Genomic DNA, 12,410 nt, shown 5'->3' on the forward strand with positions numbered 1-12,410 from the left:
TCTTGTCTTATCCCTGCACAGTGATTACAGGCAGCACCACTCCTAGATATGCCACATCCCAAGCACATCCCCAGTTTAGTAGCAGTACTCAGGCAACCAAGCAAGTATTAAACTAGTTCTGCTAGGAGAGGTAAGCATCTCACATTTTTTTGAAAGCAATACAAAGGCATAGATAAGTTAAATAATTCACTCAAGGCCACTGACTCTGTGGCAGAGACTACCCCATCCCACAAAACTAGTCTTAAATGTGGTATTAAAAGATGAGTCAGTGTTGACACTGAAGAAAGCAGCATGATTGATGATTCAAGGCATTAATGTTCCTGGTGTAAAACAGAACAGACACAGGAAATACAGCAGCACTGGGTGATACCCGAAAATCAGATTAACACGTGGACCAAGCTCAGTGTTCACAAACACTGCAGCCATGGCCGTGCTGTTCAACAGTGTACTCAGAGCAAACACATCTGTCAAGCAAAAGACAAGTGAAAACCTGGTAGCTGAATAAGACATGCAAGATGAACTGGTAGTCAGTCATCAGGCTTTGTCACTAGCAACACAGGATGTTTCGGCAAACAACCTTGTTAAAAGGCTAAATAGCCTTTTATTGATCCTTACTCACTAGCAAATGCGCTTGTACCCATTTAATCCTGTTTGTTTTATCATTAGTTTCAGAGTAGCACAACCACAAGCCTCCTGGTTTTGCTTTTGATTTTTAAATCAATTTCTCATTCACTTCCCTTTGGAGGGTGATCAGAAAGCAGGCTAGAACAGCTGTTGAGCAAGCAGCTCACAAAGTCATTAGTGTAAGAGACAGCAGAAACACCTCCCTAACAATAAAAGTGGGTTTCTGTCTGCCAGAGCCATTCCTGAATTTAGCATCGCAGGCTGAGAACCCTTGGCATTACCGGAGACGAGATGCACATACCTGCCTGCCATCCTGTCCCACGTTGGTCTGTCCTCTCACTACAGTTCGAATGTTGTCATCCAGCCTCCTGGAGAAAGAACCTATAATGTCAAACTCATTCTCTACATGCCTGATCCAAACAACTGTGGGAAACTTGAGAGCTACAGAAGAGATTTAAAATAAAAAAGCTGGTGCTACCAATGCTAAATTCACCTTTTTTTTTTTTTCCTCTCTCTGTAGGACATCACTATCTTACATAATTTAAAACTTCTGTTGCAAAAATAAAAACCCATTTCCTAATTTAATCAGGGTTTATTGCACTTCTCTTCCTTTAAGCAATATTGTCAGTTTTCTCTTGTCCGTTTTCATTTCCACTTTCCACATATTAAAGAGGTTGGTAATGCCAGACTGCACAGAAAATTTAAGTATTTCCTGCAAAATTATATTTATTTTGTACTTTTAGTACCAATAATGACAATAAAAAAATACAAAATGAGAGGTTTTACAATTGCTATTTTGACCTCACAAACAGAATAAATTTTCAGCAACCAAATCTTCTGGGTAGTTTGTTCTCTCACCTTTCAGATTGTACTAAAATTTGGTACTTGTTGATTCTCAGTTCGTTGTTTTTTTCAAAGCTTTACTTTGCAACCCATCAGCTAAAATAACGGAAAGGTACATAATATACAAGAGGGGCAAAGTATAAAAAAGAATTATAATTACAGGGAGTCATTTTTGTCTCTGTCCCACTATTGGACTTGAGGCTGATCATATTCGTGCCTTACAAGCAAATGAATTCCTATCAGCTATACTGCAAAGGCTGTATTTATGAAGCCTCAGTGACAACTAGACTACTCGCTACCTGAGATGCAATAAAATGGAGGAACATTTACCTTATTTTCAGTCTGATTTTGTTCACAACCTCATCGATGTTTGCCAAAGACTACAACATGAAAAAAACCAAAGATAAGTGAAATGGGGAACCTCTTACTGCGATACACATCAGCAGTGATACCTAACACTTTCTCACATGTGGCACTTTACAAAGCGGAGAACAATGACTCTGTTTTCCACATGGAGAAACTGAGACACACAGCAACTTAGCTGCTCCTCAGGTCATATAATGAAGAGCAGCAAAAGACAGGGCAGGCCAGGGTGCAGCCCTGCAGGTCCCACAGGCTCCCTGCTTCCCACCCAGCCGTGAGCAAGCAGGGTGCCCTGAGCCCTGCCTTGTCTGCAGAACTGCTCCAGAAACACCGTGGTGACAGTGACCTCCAGTGGGCAACGGGGACAGAGCCTTCGCCTTCCCTGGGCAGAGACCCTCCTGCAGAACCCGCACACACAGCGCATGGGGTGGAGGAGGCCTGGCTGCTGCCGGAGCTGTAGTGGGGGTATTGCAGGGGAAATAGCTCTCCACTACTGGCAAAGGGAAAAAAAGCCAAGCCAGCACCACCAGCAAATTAACTAGAAACAGCTGAAAGCCCAAAAAGCTAGTGCTGCAGGGGATCTTAAACATGGTAAATGTTGGAGCTGCCTCACAACCCAAACTTCAGCTGCAGAAATACCTCCTTTTTGTAATAGATTATTCCAAAACTGCCCCTGGGGCTCATTTGGGGAAGACAAAGTATGGATATGAGCCCATGGCAATCTCATTCTTCAAATCTCAAAAGAAATAATAGGTTTCAAACATGGATGACTCTCCAGTGACATTTCACAGGCAACACCGCCTTATTTAGCTGAAACCCCTGAGGATTCATCAATGATTAATACACAGCAAGTTATGAAATTTACTGCAAGAGAAACCTCTCTATAGAAAACTAATTTATTTCTACAGATCAAAGCAGGACTTTTACTGCAGTGAGTACTTTGGATGGAAAGAAACTACACAATAACAGTGAACCTCATGAGATGCAAATTTAAGAAGTGATTGTTATAGTCTTGCTACCTGTGCTACTGTTTAAAAGAAAAGGCTTGGGTACAGGTTTAAACAAGCCTTCAGTCATTTACTATCAGGTTACCCCTCACGCCATGCTGTGAGCACTACTTACTTGCTCAGTGGGAAAGAGAGTATTAATATACTCCACAGCATTGAAATCTGCTCTGTCCAGTGGATCTTGGCTGGGAAATACCTGAAGAGAGGGAGGAAAACAAATACAATCAACAATACATCACCATTAATTTCTGTAACTTTACAGAGTACCTACTGCTTCTAATTACTCAGCATCCACTTCTGATTACATTTCACAGCACTGTTCTAACAAGCATGCACAGAGAGCAGTCAGCCCTCTGCCCAGGAGTAAAACACCTACATGCTCTGTAGGTCTCTGACCTATTAAAATTCCTGTGGGTATCAGCCTGGGTAAACAGATAATATACACATGTGCTTCCACATACAGCCCCAGCACAATCGATGCTGTGCCAGGAATTCCCCAGACACACGAGCCGTTAATTATGCATCCCAAACCATTCTGATGCTTTTGCCATTGTCTGGAAATGAACCTCCACGCTGAGGCATTGCCCTTCTCTTTGCCTGGGCTTTGCGAGGCCCCATGGTGAGAGATGGAGGATTTGCTTTTCACAGCCATGTACTAGGAAATGAATTTTAAAATGGTTGTACAAGTTCTCTGGAGACTTGGGTTTGCCACTTTCACATGAAAAAGAGGGAGAGAAACAGAATCTGTGAATTATTCTTCCTACCCACAGAAAAGGGAAAAGAGCAGCTGTGGTGCAAACAAATCTCATCTCTCCTTGGAAGTAGCTCAAAAGATGCAAACACAGCTGCCAGGCTTTGCTTTTTGTCCCCACAGACTAAAATATGCTGCTTTCCCTTCTCTGCTACCATATTTGTTCCACATTTATAGAGCTATCAGCTCTGCACTCCATGGTCAAAACCCTGCCTAGCTCACACCCCAGCATCACCTCTGCAGGTCACCCTGGTCACACGCAGCATTTACACCGTTTTACACATTTTGCAGCACGAAAGCAGTGGGTTTGTAAGACCATTTAAAGGAGAGCAACTTCTCCCTGAAATAGGCCTCTTCAGCAGCTTTCCCAAAGCTACTCCTGTGGCCAAGGAGAAGCAGGCAGCAGTTAAATATGCATGAGGCCATGCCCGAGTGAGGAAGATGCTCTGACATTAGCCCACTGCAAAAGCACAGTTGCAGCATCACAACCAGCCTGCCCTGCTCTGGGCTCACAACTGCAGCTTCAATTAATCCCAAATCTCCACAAGCATCAAGAGCAGGTGAAGCAAGGGGCCAGATGGAAGATAAAGGCTAGTCAGGAACTCCACTCTCAAACTGCAGATAGAGATCAATGCTGCAGGCACCTATACCAGCTAAAGAAGTTGCTACTCCTAGGTCTTTGTCACAACCCATTAACCAGAAATGACTACGCCATGTTTGGTGGAGCACCAGTCTTTGTTTGCTCCCTACCCCTCTTCAGGCAGAAGTCAGCTGAGCCAGTTCTGAGCATTTAACCAGGACCTGGCAGGTTTTGCCCAAAGCTGATTAAGGAACACACACAGGAACAAGATTATTGGGTTGGAAAGTGCCAGTGAGGAAGCGACAGTGTCATCCTCAACATCTTCCCTTGCTCAGGATGTGAAGATCTGCCTACAGCCTTATTACCTGTTAAAATAACTCAGCCAGAGATATGGTGGATTGTCCACTGCTCAAAACCTCAAGCCGAGGCTGTCTCTAAAAGACATGTTTTACCTCGAAGAGACATTTTGTGCTTGATGAAAATGTCACTAGGTAACTCTCTTTGGTTGTATAATGTTAGAAATCACAACAGGCTTTTCTGGCTTTTAAACATACAGACTCTGTAAAGTGCAGAGGATTCTTTTTCTGGACAAGTTCCAAGTCTCCTTTAGAAGGTAGCATTTAATTTAGCAGTTCTCAAGGTTTCAGCAAAAACTACTCAATGGTTTACAGCCAGGTGTGCCAACCCCATGCAAAGACAAGAGTATGTGGGATGTCTCTTTCTTTGGAGCAGTAATATTCCAAAGCTGGCACAGCACCCACAGACAAACTGCGCTACCTTCCTCACCTTCTGGCGCCGGGCTCCCTTGAGATGCTGTGCCAGCTACCACGGTTTGCCCTAGTTCATTGAGGAAAGCCACCAAAAGCGATCCGCAAGCCTCAACACTCAAGAAAGTGTGAAAACTTATTTGAGCGATACTTTGAGAGACAGCTGCTGTTGCTGTCCACAGACTTCTACTACAAGAAACAGCTCTTCAGATGGGAGGGTTGGCTGAAGTCAGTGCGAGCACAGTCAGACTCCAACGGACACAAGATTTTACCCCGGGTTCTCACTGACTTTTGCTGGGCTCCAAGTGCCACAAAGTGTTTCAGGGAACGTTGAAGGACTTGAGCTGGAACCTAATATTGATCACCAAAGTCAAGCCAAGACATTTAGATTATCCCACCTTCAACTGAGTCACGGGCCATTTGACTCCATTAAGATCCTTTACATACTGACTAACAATATTCAATTAGAAGACAGAGAACAGGCATGCCCGGCTGCAGAACAGTCAATGCCCCGCGTTCATCAGTGATGGGAAAGCAATTAGATGAGATATGCTCAGCTGAGGCCGACCACAAGGACCACCCCTCGCACTGCGGGGGAAGGTGCCAGCCCCCCAGCACTAACAGGACCCGGGGGACCCGGGTCGGCGCAGCCCCAGGACACCGGCAGAGCCCGTCCCGTCCCCTCCCGGGGGCCAAGGGGCTCTCTCCCCACGCTTGGAGGGGCCGCATCCTCCTCCAAGCACGGCCAGCTTGGAGCTTCCCGGGGCCCAGCAGCGGAAGGCCCGGAGCTCGCTGAGGGAGCCCGCCGGGGCCCTCACACAGCGGACACCGGGCCGCGCCCACACCCGGCCCCTCACCAGAGGGGACCTTGCCCAGCCCCGGGGCCCAGCCAGCCGCCCGGCCTCCCGCCCGGCCCCACGGCAGACCTGCTCGATGGCGGCCTGCACGGCGGGCGCCAGCTCCAGAGCCGCCTCCAGCCCGGCCGCCAGCTCCGGCTCGTCCTCCTCCATGGCGGCCCGCCGCTTCCGGGCCGCGCGGCACGCCGGGATACGAGAGGACACACCCCCTCCCCTTCCCGCTCCACAGCACCGGCCCTTAGGGGCGGGGCCTGGGCCGTGGGGGCGGGCTTCGAGGGGGCGTGGTCTCGCCTCCCGGTGGGGGCGTGGTCTTCTATCCGGGGGGCGGGGTTTGCACCGGGAGGGGGCGGGGCCTGCCGCCCGGCGGTGCGGGGCGCGTCCCGGCGGCGGGGCCGGTCGGTCGGTGCGGAGCCGGAGCCGGAGCCGGAGCCGGAGCCGGAGCCTCCCGCCGCCCGGCCTGCTGTTGACAAGCGGCGGCGGGAGGTAACGCGGCGACGATCGTCCCCATGTGGCGAACGCTGGCCCTCGCCTCCGCCTTCTTCCCGGGGCTCTTCGCCCTCTGCATCCGGTTGCTGCGCTGGGCCGCCCCGGGATGGAGCCTCAAGGACCGCATCCTCCTCAGCGGCAGGTACGGGCGGGACCGGCGGGAGGCGTTCCGCCACCGGTTACCCCATTCACGGCGGGCTGGGATCGGTAACGGGAGCCGGAGCGATCCGGACGGCCCAAAAGCACCGAGCCCCGGCGGCTGGGAGCCGGTACCCGGGAGGAGGGGGGTGCCCTGACCCCAGGAGTCCCGAGCCCAGACCCCACGAGGGGAGCAGGGACCGGTAGCTCTGCCCACGGGGAACCAACGGGCCGGGGTTACCGGTGATCCACGGGGGTGGAAGGGACGAGACCTGGAAACGAGCCCCCGCCGTCTTCACCGGTACGGCCACCCCGGCCACGTCCCGGGGAGCGCCGGGCGCGGGGGGCTGAGCTCCTCCTCGCCCTGACAAGGTTTTCGGGGTGTGCACGGAGTAGGCGTCCAAGTGCTACCGGCTCTCCTGGTGCAACCGGGCCGCGGCCAGCAGCCCTGGTCCTCGGCCCTTCTGGGGTGACATTTGGGGTGACCCGTTTCTTCTCTTCTCGGTTTCAGGTTGGTGTCGACGGTCCAAGCCACGATGGCAACGGTGTCGGGGATCACGGTTGTCCTTAACTGCAAGGACGTGGTGTACGACAGGTAATCCAGTGCCCAGGCGAGGAGCACGCGGAGGCTGTGCCCGGCCACCTCGCTGCTGGAATATTTTATGCCAAAGGCTTGCCACGTACAAAGGGGAGAGGAAAACCAGTTTCATGTTCCTCTTTCCTCCCCTTTGGGTGAAGGGTTGGGCAACGGCGCTGGCCGTACACCCCCTGGAAAGGCGCTGGTTTGTTCAGTGCGCTCAGACCTGGGGCCGATCTGCCAGCACAGAGGGTCTCGTCCTCAGGATGGGCTGTAACATGGGACCATAGATGAGCAAAAAAATAAAGACATCATCGCTTCTAAAGGGGTAGGGAGTCTCCTTGCTGGAAGCTGAAATTGCTCACGAGTCAAGCAGACCTAGTGAGATCTGATTTTAGAGGTGCATCACCTTCACTGTGCCAAATGGATTCCGGAGTACAGAAATGAGAAGATCAGTATGGAGTTTGCTCTGAAAGAAAATCACATCGCCTTGTCCTCAATGCTCCGAGATAAACTGCCCCAGAAGTGGCTCTCGACAGGAGTGATAGCACAATCTGGGTCAGAAGAATTAAAAACAGAGCTATTATCCAGAATAGCAGAGAAAATTGTAGGAGGGAAGGCTATAATTATGCTGGGCTGGAATTTGACCATCACACACCAGATTTTAGGGTGATGTCTAGGGAGGGCTGCCCTCTCGGTCATGGCAGACTTGCCTTTAATACACAGATGTGAAATGTCCTACCTTGCTCTAGATAGTGAGATCTATCCAAATTGCTCGGTCCTGCTCAACACAGGCAGTCTAATGAGTTACCTTTTTGCTCTAAAATAAAACATCTGCTGTGTAGATAGGGCGGGTGATAAATCCCAGACCCACACGGACGGAAGGTGCTGCCAGCAGCCCTCCTTCTCCCCGGAGCTGTGCGCTTGCCCGGGTGCTCTCAACACCGGCAGCTCCGTGCGAACACTTTGTGGTCAGAGACCTAGATTTTCTTTCAATCTGGAGGAAATACAGCCCAGTGCTCAGCAGGGAAGGCCTTGGAGAATGACAGCAAGACAGAGAGCCGGGAAGCATCACAAAGGTTGCAGTAAAATTTGCCAATTTATTTACACAGGCAGACAATCATTTTATTGCTGGCACTATAATTGCCCTCCAAAGCCCTGGGCAATTTTTGCAAACACAATAGCTGGTCACTTCCCCTCCCTGCTTTACATCACTTACATCTTTCTGTCTGGAACAGGAACGCATGCAACAAATTTTTTCTTGAGATGGCAGGAGAGCAAAAGCAGATTTTTTTGGGCCCCAAGCTACATTTCTTTAAGCAGCAGCGTAGGGTGGGTTTTGTTGTTTTTTTTTTAATTGGTGTGATTTCACTCAGGACTTTTTAAGGAGCCCAATCTCCCTGCAGAGCAGGGCTTGCTGCTGCCTGGATTGTGCAACCAGGATTCTGACATGCTTTGGGAACAGGCAGCTGCCTGCAATTATTTCCCAACAGACAAACGTCTCGCGGGGGTTTATTGCCTATATTAGATATTTTGCACTTCACTCTCCCAAGTCCAGGCCAGGCATCTCTCATTAACTCTGAGATCGCCGGGTGCTTTCCAACTGCTGCCTGGGTTAGGCAGCCAGCCGAAGCAGCGTGGCAGGCAGAAAGGACACAGTCTTGGAGCTTTTCTGCTACCAAGCATCAGCTCTGGGTGTCCCAGGGCTTAGGGGAGAAGATTACCTGCTGCAGAGGTGTTGGATTAGTGCTGGATCCTGAGCGGTGCTGTGCCCCCAGCCCGCACGGCAAACACCCGGCTGTAGGGCTAATCAAGATCCTCTCGTTAGCGCCGTGTTTGTGCTTGGCTGGGCCGAGCTCGGTGCCTGGCACGGCCGAGCGCGAAGCGGGGGCCGCGCCGAGGAGGCGTCCTCCGCGCGTACCAGGTACCTTTTCTCTGCTGAGCCAAATCGAGTTAAATTTCGACACCTCCCCGCTTACCATCAGCTTCAAAACCCGCCGCTTCCATTTCAGACCTAAAGGCTCTCTTCCACCTTTTAGAGCATCGCGAGGCGCTCGGAGCCGTTGCGATGCCTCTGCGTGTGCTGCTCCTCCCTTAGGCACTGGCTGGCCGTGGAGTACATCTGGGTCCTCGTTCCCTACATGACCTACGACATTTACGTCATGTACCTCTGCCACTGGCACAAGAGCCGGGACAGGGGAATCGCGGAGAAGAAGCATTCGCTGGCCAGCGTGTGGAGCTTCCTCCTGCAGGAGCGGCTGATGGTGACTCACCACCTCTTCATCCTCATCGTGCTCACCCCCATCACCCAGGTAAGGGCCGGGCACGGCTGCTGTGAAGCCCACCCTCGCGAGGAACCCCGCGTGGCTTCGAGGGCTTGCGATCGAGGCTGTGTCTGGCAAAGCATCTTTGCTGGTCGGGGAGCCCGTGACCCCCTGGAGATGCTCGGGGTGAGCTCCCGGCCACCTCTCCGCGAAGGCCTCACGCTCACTGCTGGCTTTGTTTGCAGCACTTCAGGGGAGAGCTGGGGGACTTCTTCGTGGGCTGCATCTTCATAGCAGAGCTGAGCACACCATTCGTATCGCTGGGCAAAATCCTCATGCAGGTAGGTGAGGAGGGACGGGGCTCAGGGCTGGGAACCCCACAGCAGTTCGTACCCTTTCCCTGCCCTTCTCCATCAGCCCCTGTTCACGCAGCAGCTGGGCTGGGGGTCTTGGGGGGGGGGGGGCAGCCCCACAACTGTAACCCCAAGCTCCCCCACAGTGCTGCCTTCCTCCCAGCCTCCCGTTAGGTTCCCATCCCTTTCCCCCAGTAAGCAGCATGCCCAGTGGCATCCCCAAACTGGGGGCTGTGCCCTGTCCTAGTGCTGCCCTCTCCTGTCTGTACTTCTCCCTGCACCACGGTCCCTCCTGCCCCAGCCCTCTGCCCCCCACACCTCCCTTCTCCCTGCCTTTCTCCATCCCTTCCCACGCCACTTTCCAGCCCCCTCCAAAATGCTCCCCCTCACCCGTACCTCCTGGGTGCTCATCCCCATGCTCCCAGCACAGTCGGTGCCCGAGGAGCAATGGGACGCTGCTCGCCCACCCCACGCTCGCCTTTCTTCCTCCCCCAGCTGGAAATGCAGGACACGCTCCTGCACAAGGTGAACGGGATCATCATCCTGGTGACCTTCTTCCTCTGCCGTATTCTCCTCTTCCCCTTCATGTACGCGGCCTACGCCAGGCAGGTGGGAATCCCCATTTACATGGTGCCTTTCCGCATCCCCCTGCACTGCAACATAGCCAACGCCTCCCTCATCGCCCCCCAGCTCTACTGGTTCAGGCTCATCTGCCGCAAAGCCGCCCGACTCTACGGCAGCTCACCCGCCGACAAAAGCAGATAACGGCCGGCAGCCCAGCGCGGGGGCTGGAAAAAGGTCAGCCCCCCCCCCCGCCAGCTCTTTCGCCTTCGCTACCAGCACCGTGGGGACCAGCGCGGGAGCAGAGCAGCGGAAGCAGCGATGCCATCGGGCTTTTTTAGCTGGAAGCAGCCTCTCCGTCTCCACCGCTGTGCCAGGCAGCGCCAGCCTGGGCTAGGAAGGCTTTCTTCCCACACCGCTCCAGTGGCTTGTGTCCTCCCACCTGTGGGAGCTGGGATAGGAGCCAGCCCATAAGTACGACATTCCTTCTGGGATTCAATACTGGCACTGAACTAACAGTTACAAGAGAGGGGTTTGTTACAAGGGCTGACGCCAGATACCGGCACTGAGCTTGGCAAGGCACGAAGGAGCTTGCGGCCCCGGAGGCAGCAGCGGAGGTGATGCTGGAACGTGCCCAGCCCCACGCAGCAGCACCGGGGACTGGGGGAGATGCGTGCCGAATCTGCCGCAGCCCCGACTCGCTCTGGTTTACAGCCTCCAGCTGAGAGCAGAGCCAGGCCCCGGCACGGTTCTGCACAGCCTGTTCCTGACCTTTACCGACTTCGCCTCTATGCTACAGCTGCATTCAGCCTCTTACCTCCCACTCCTGCTGGGCTCAGACTCATTTAAGACTCCACTCAACCCAAAGGTGCTTTTCACTACAATTGCTGGTGTCTGTGGCTGACAGTCCCAGGCGAGGGTGGCTCTGGTGTCCCCAGCAGGCTGGGGCGAAGAGAAGCTCACACCAGGCTAGAGGAACAGTTACGCTGTCTCAGAGCGATGCTGGCAGGGCAGAGCGCCCAAGGCTGAAGGGCAGGATGAGGACAGGAGACTGCTAAGTCCCTGTCTCTGGGCACTATGCAGAGCCCTTTGTTGGCAGGGGATGCAACTTTCAACCCCCTCCCCTAACTGCAGCTCCTTCTATCTGCCCCGCATCCCCGCAGTGGGTATCCGAAAGCCCGAATGGCACACGCTGCCCTGCCCTCCCTCCAGCCGACACCAGCAACCCTGGCAGCACCCTGTGGGTACCAGTACAGCCCGAGCTCCGGTCGTACAGTCCATCCCTCCTGCCCCATCCCAGTCCCCCACGAGGTGAAATCTGCCAGGGGCTGGCAGAGAAGGAACCGGGTCAGTGGAAGAGGAACCAGCAACCCCAGAGCAGGGCGCCAAGCTGTGTCCTTCACCAGTTCAGCCCATTTCCACCGTCAGTCACAGCAAAACGGGTACAGGCTTCCCAGCCCGCCCTGCACCATAGGATTCACAAGCCTTGCGGGTACGTGCAAGTCAGCAGCAGTTCAGTTCCTTCCCTGCAGCCAGCGTGAACCAGGGCAGCCACCTCCTCCCTGCAGCCTCCCACACTTGCCTGGGGGTCCCCTGCTCCAGGGCAGGTACTGCACCAGTGTGGCCCCAGTAGCCCCCCCTGCAGCCACTCGTGCCCAGAGCCCTGTAGCCGCTCTGTGCCTTTCCTTCTGGCTAAAAACACGCCTGAGCTCTGGGAGACCTGGTTCTTTTGGGTGTTGGATCTTGTCCCAGCCACAGCTGTATTCTGGAAAGAGTAAAATAAAGGGCCTCTTCCAACACGCGGTCAGTTATTGCAGAAACACTACTGTTACGTTAACGATCGAGACCAGCTGATGTTATAAACTGCTTGCAACCTGTTACAGATGTTTGTATCTCACTGTTTTCATTGCAAATAATATGCCTTACGTAAGGACCAAAAAAAAAAAAAACCAACCACCAATGAGGCATCTCAGTTTGCACTAACACTGCCGTATTTACTATCAGGAGACTAATAAAGATTTCCTTTCTGAGTCACACCACTGGGTGTCTCTCCCATGTGCCATTCATTTCTGGGTGGGGGATGTTAACACATGGGGTTAGTGTTGCACCCCCACCGCCGGGCAGGAGCAACGCACATGTATTTCCAAAGGTTCCTGCCTGTCCAAACTCACCCGACTTGCTTCCCAGCCTCTGGCAGCACATGGTGAACCCAGCAATCCGCCCACAACTAGGAGAGGAC

General features: G+C 53.1%; 2 protein-coding genes across 3 annotated transcripts in view; one reads left to right on the top strand and one right to left on the bottom strand.

The window, feature by feature from the left end:
- VPS53 (VPS53 subunit of GARP complex) overlaps positions 1-5,992 on the bottom strand; it is a 69,305-nt gene extending 63,313 nt beyond the window's left edge. For both annotated transcript variants that reach the window (XM_069791044.1, XM_069791043.1), the window contains exons 1-4: positions 5,862-5,992; positions 2,953-3,033; positions 1,798-1,847; positions 926-992 (exon numbers count right to left, since the gene is read on the bottom strand). In XM_069791044.1, coding sequence (XP_069647145.1) covers positions 926-992; positions 1,798-1,847; positions 2,953-3,033; positions 5,862-5,945 — 282 coding nt within the window. In that variant the 5' untranslated portion in view covers positions 5,946-5,992. The remainder of the gene's footprint in view (positions 1-925; positions 993-1,797; positions 1,848-2,952; positions 3,034-5,861) is intronic.
- A 152-nt stretch (positions 5,993-6,144) lies between these two features.
- Positions 6,145-12,210, top strand: TLCD3A (TLC domain containing 3A). Its single transcript, XM_069791046.1, has 5 exons — positions 6,145-6,420; positions 6,928-7,011; positions 9,092-9,305; positions 9,503-9,598; positions 10,106-12,210. Exons 1-5 carry the CDS (start codon positions 6,299-6,301, stop codon positions 10,373-10,375), a joined length of 786 nt encoding a protein of 261 aa, XP_069647147.1. The 5' UTR covers positions 6,145-6,298; the 3' UTR covers positions 10,376-12,210.
- The last annotated feature ends 200 nt before the right edge of the window (positions 12,211-12,410 follow it).

Source organism: Haliaeetus albicilla, chromosome 9 (genome assembly GCF_947461875.1).
Source record: "Haliaeetus albicilla chromosome 9, bHalAlb1.1, whole genome shotgun sequence".
NCBI classification, from domain to species: domain Eukaryota; kingdom Metazoa; phylum Chordata; class Aves; order Accipitriformes; family Accipitridae; genus Haliaeetus; species Haliaeetus albicilla.